This window comes from Austrofundulus limnaeus, unplaced genomic scaffold (genome assembly GCF_001266775.1).
Source record: "Austrofundulus limnaeus strain Quisiro unplaced genomic scaffold, Austrofundulus_limnaeus-1.0 Scaffold82, whole genome shotgun sequence".
In the NCBI taxonomy this organism is placed as follows: Eukaryota; Metazoa; Chordata; class Actinopteri; order Cyprinodontiformes; family Rivulidae; genus Austrofundulus; species Austrofundulus limnaeus.
The window spans coordinates 395309-398816 of NW_013952484.1; the positions used below are offsets into that span (position 1 = coordinate 395309).

Genomic DNA, 3508 nt, shown 5'->3' on the forward strand with positions numbered 1-3508 from the left:
GAGGAGCAGCGGCTCTACTCTGAGTCCCTCCAGGATGACCGAGCTTCTCACCCTATCTCTAAGGGAGAGCCCAGCCACCCTGCAGAGGAAACTCATTTCAGCCGCTTGTATCCACAATCTCGTTCTTTCAGCTCATGACCATAGATGAGGGTAGGAATATAGACCGATCGGTAAACGGTGAGCTTCACCTTCTGGCTCAGCTCTCGCTTCACCACGACAGACCGGTACAGCGCCCGCATCACTGCAGACGCAGCACCAATCCGCCTGTCCATCTCCCGCTCCATTCTTCCCTCATTTGTGAACAAGACCCCGAGATACTTAAACTTCTCCACTTGGGGCAGGACCTCCTCCCCGACCCAGAGAAGGCACCCTACCGTTTTCTGGCTCAAGACCATGATCTTGGATTTGGAGGCACTGATCCTCATCCTGGCTGCTTCACACTCGACTGCGAACCGCTCCAGTGAGAGCTGCAGATCACGATCTGATGAAGCCAATAGGACCACATCATCTGCAAAAAGCAGTGATGCGATCCTAAGGTCACCAAAATGGATCCCCTCACCTTGGCTGTGCCTAGAAATTTTGAAAAAAATGTGCATTTCCTGAGAAAATGCAATGTGAATGCTGAAAGATTTTTTGCTGAATAGCTAAAAAAGGTGAAACTAGCCTTAAAATTTTTAAAAAGTAACTGAAATTGGCACAAAAAACTGAGAAACTGAATAGCTCATAAGTAAGCTTTTGTTTACATTATTTCCCACAGTATAATAATAAATATTTAAAATTATTTTCAAACAATATATTTTTGTTTATAGTTMGCTTCTGCTATAAATTGTGGTGTAGTTGACAAATTGTATTTATGAACCCTGTAAAGCTGTAAATTATTGCAATAATAGCTTATTTAAAAAAACAGAAATTTTGTTTCACATTTGAATAATTTTTGAACATAAAAAGATAGATTCATCCAGGAGGATGCTGGAAAACATTGGTTGGATTGGTTTAAGGGAGGATAAAACGAGTCCACTATCTCTCTTGTTTTTTTCCCTGCCATGACTACTGGTTTAAAGCTGGTCGCCTCATGTCTCCTCCTCCTCCTCCTCCTCCTCACATTCACCTCTCTGAGCTGAACACCAGCCAACGCTTCAGAGCACTCCTGCCCTGGGTGCGAGTCTCATGCCCGGGAAACGAAACAAAAACAAGGGCTTCACCTGAAAAGAGGAGCGAAGGACAGAAGAGCCGAAGAGGGCAACCCGCCGTCTCGTTTCATCGATGATCACATCTTCCCTCCAGACGAGGAGCTCTGCTTTTAAGGGAAAAATAACCTCCGACTGTTTTGTCACGGAGGTATGTATTTTGAATTTCTCTAAAGTCGTTTCTCTCACAGCTATGGGGCATAAAAATCATTGCCTTGCAGGAAACTATTTAAAAGAAAAGACTGAAACACGTGGACTGGTTGTTTTATATTTTTTTAGTTTTACATAAATAAAATTCACATTTCCTTTTAGGCATTGTGTGCATTATACTTTAACAAAAATGCATTTTATGCAATATTTAACTAGAAATAAAGGGTTTATTTTCTTTTCTGACTGGAGTAGAACTTTCAGAACCATGGACAGCTCTTAGTGCTGCATTAAAGTAGAACTTTCAGAACCACGGACAGCTCAGTGATGCATTAAATAACTTTCGGAACCATGGACAGCTCTTAGTCCTGCATGAAAGATTGTTCAGAACCATGGACAGCTCAGTGCTGCATTAAGAACTTTCAGAACCATGGACAGTTCTGTGCTGCATTAAAAAACTTCCAGAACCATGGACAGCTCTTAGTCCTGCATTAAAGAATGTTCAGAACCATGGGCATCTCAGTGCTGCATTACAACTTTTCTTTTTTAACAGATATTTTTGAATAAATCTGTGGTTTTTGAATTTGAATTCTATTACTACTTAAAAGGCAATATATCTTACAGCTGTTAACTTTCCCTTTACACTAAAAATAGGAGTATTAAAGCTGTTTTGGTGACTTCCATTGCAACCAAAAATTTTATTTATTAAACTTTTTGTCAAAATGTTTTTTAAATGTTATTTTAAATCAAGGTTTTCTAAATTTGATAGAAACTATTTCATGGAAACTGATCATTTGTCACTAAAGAGCAGATATGGTGATAATAAGGGGGTGATTTTAGGGTGAACTTTTTGGGATATTAAATCTATTTGACAGGTGGTCCAGAAAATTTTCTAATAACTCCCTGTAACCTTCCTGTACTAAAACATTTTTAGCCTTTCTTAATAACTGGTTTGCTTTTTCTACTGTACATTTAATGTAGAAAGTCAATCCTCCTTTCTTTGTGTCTTTGCTCAGGACAAAGAGCGGAGCAATGAACGAGTCATTGGTGAACGACTCATTTGCGACTCCCTCGGCTGGAGAGTCTCTCCCGTGGATGGAGGCTGAGTCGTTCAACCACAACGGCAGCTTGGAGTTCTCCACCGCGCCGTTTGAATTTCCCATCAACCCGTGGGACATCATGTTGTGCATGTCCGGCACCGTCATTGCCTGTGAAAATGCCATAGTGGTAGCCATCATCTTCTACACGCCCACTTTAAGGACTCCCATGTTTGTGCTGATCGGGAGCCTGGCCACGGCAGACCTGCTGGCCGGCATGGGATTAATCCTGAACTTTGTGTTCCAGTACGTCATCTCCTCAGAGACCATCAGCCTCATCACAGTGGGCTTTTTGGTGGCGTCCTTCACCGCGTCCATCAGCAGCCTTTTGGCCATCACCGTGGACCGTTACTTCTCCCTCTACAATGCCCTGACGTACTTCTCGGAGAAGACGCTGCGGTACGTGCACCTCATGCTGATTGGGACCTGGGGGGTGTCTCTGTTGCTGGGCCTGCTGCCGGTGCTCGGCTGGAACTGCCTGCATGAGCCGGCCTCCTGCAGCATAGTCCGCCCTCTGACCCGGCGCAATGTCATGCTCCTGGCCATCTCCTTCTTCACCATCTTCGTGCTCATGCTGACCCTCTACTTTAAGATCTGCAAGATCGTGTGCCACCACGCACACCAGATCGCCCTCCAGCAGCACTTCTTTGCCACCTCACATTATGTGGCCACCAAGAAAGGCGTGTCCACGTTAGCGATCATCTTGGGGACTTTTGGCGCCAGCTGGCTCCCTTTCGCCATCTACTGTCTGGTGGGTGAAAAGGAGTATCCGTCAGTGTACACATATGCTACGCTGCTGCCTGCGACCTACAACTCCATGATCAACCCCATCATCTACGCTTACAGAAACACCGAGATCCAGCGCTCCATCTACATGCTTCTCTGTGGCTGCTTTCAGACCAACAGGGCATACCGCTCCAGGTCGCCGAGCGAGGTCTAAAACAAAGCTCCTTACATGTGTGTGTTTATGTGTGTGTGGGTTCGGCTTTGGTGATATTTGGGGGCAATTTTAAGACAAAAATCCTACATTTGGGGACAACTGGTGCATTTGGGGACAAAAGTCGAGTCCCCATTTGG

At 44.5% G+C, this 3508-nt stretch overlaps 1 protein-coding gene across 1 annotated transcript; it reads left to right on the forward strand.

Moving 5' to 3' along the window:
• The first annotated feature begins 978 nt into the window (after positions 1–978).
• gpr6 (G protein-coupled receptor 6) lies at positions 979–3457 on the forward strand. The gene is made up of 2 exons (XM_014011564.1): positions 979–1338; positions 2351–3457. Exon 2 carries the CDS (start codon positions 2367–2369, stop codon positions 3369–3371), a length of 1005 nt encoding a protein of 334 aa, XP_013867018.1. The 5' UTR covers positions 979–1338; positions 2351–2366; the 3' UTR covers positions 3372–3457.
• The last annotated feature ends 51 nt before the right edge of the window (positions 3458–3508 follow it).

What these genes read in the sequence shown, in the direction of transcription:
- gpr6 (XM_014011564.1), top strand. Translation starts at nt 2,367, where the DNA reads ATGAACGAGTCATTGGTGAACGACTCATTTGCGACTCCCTCGGCTGGA.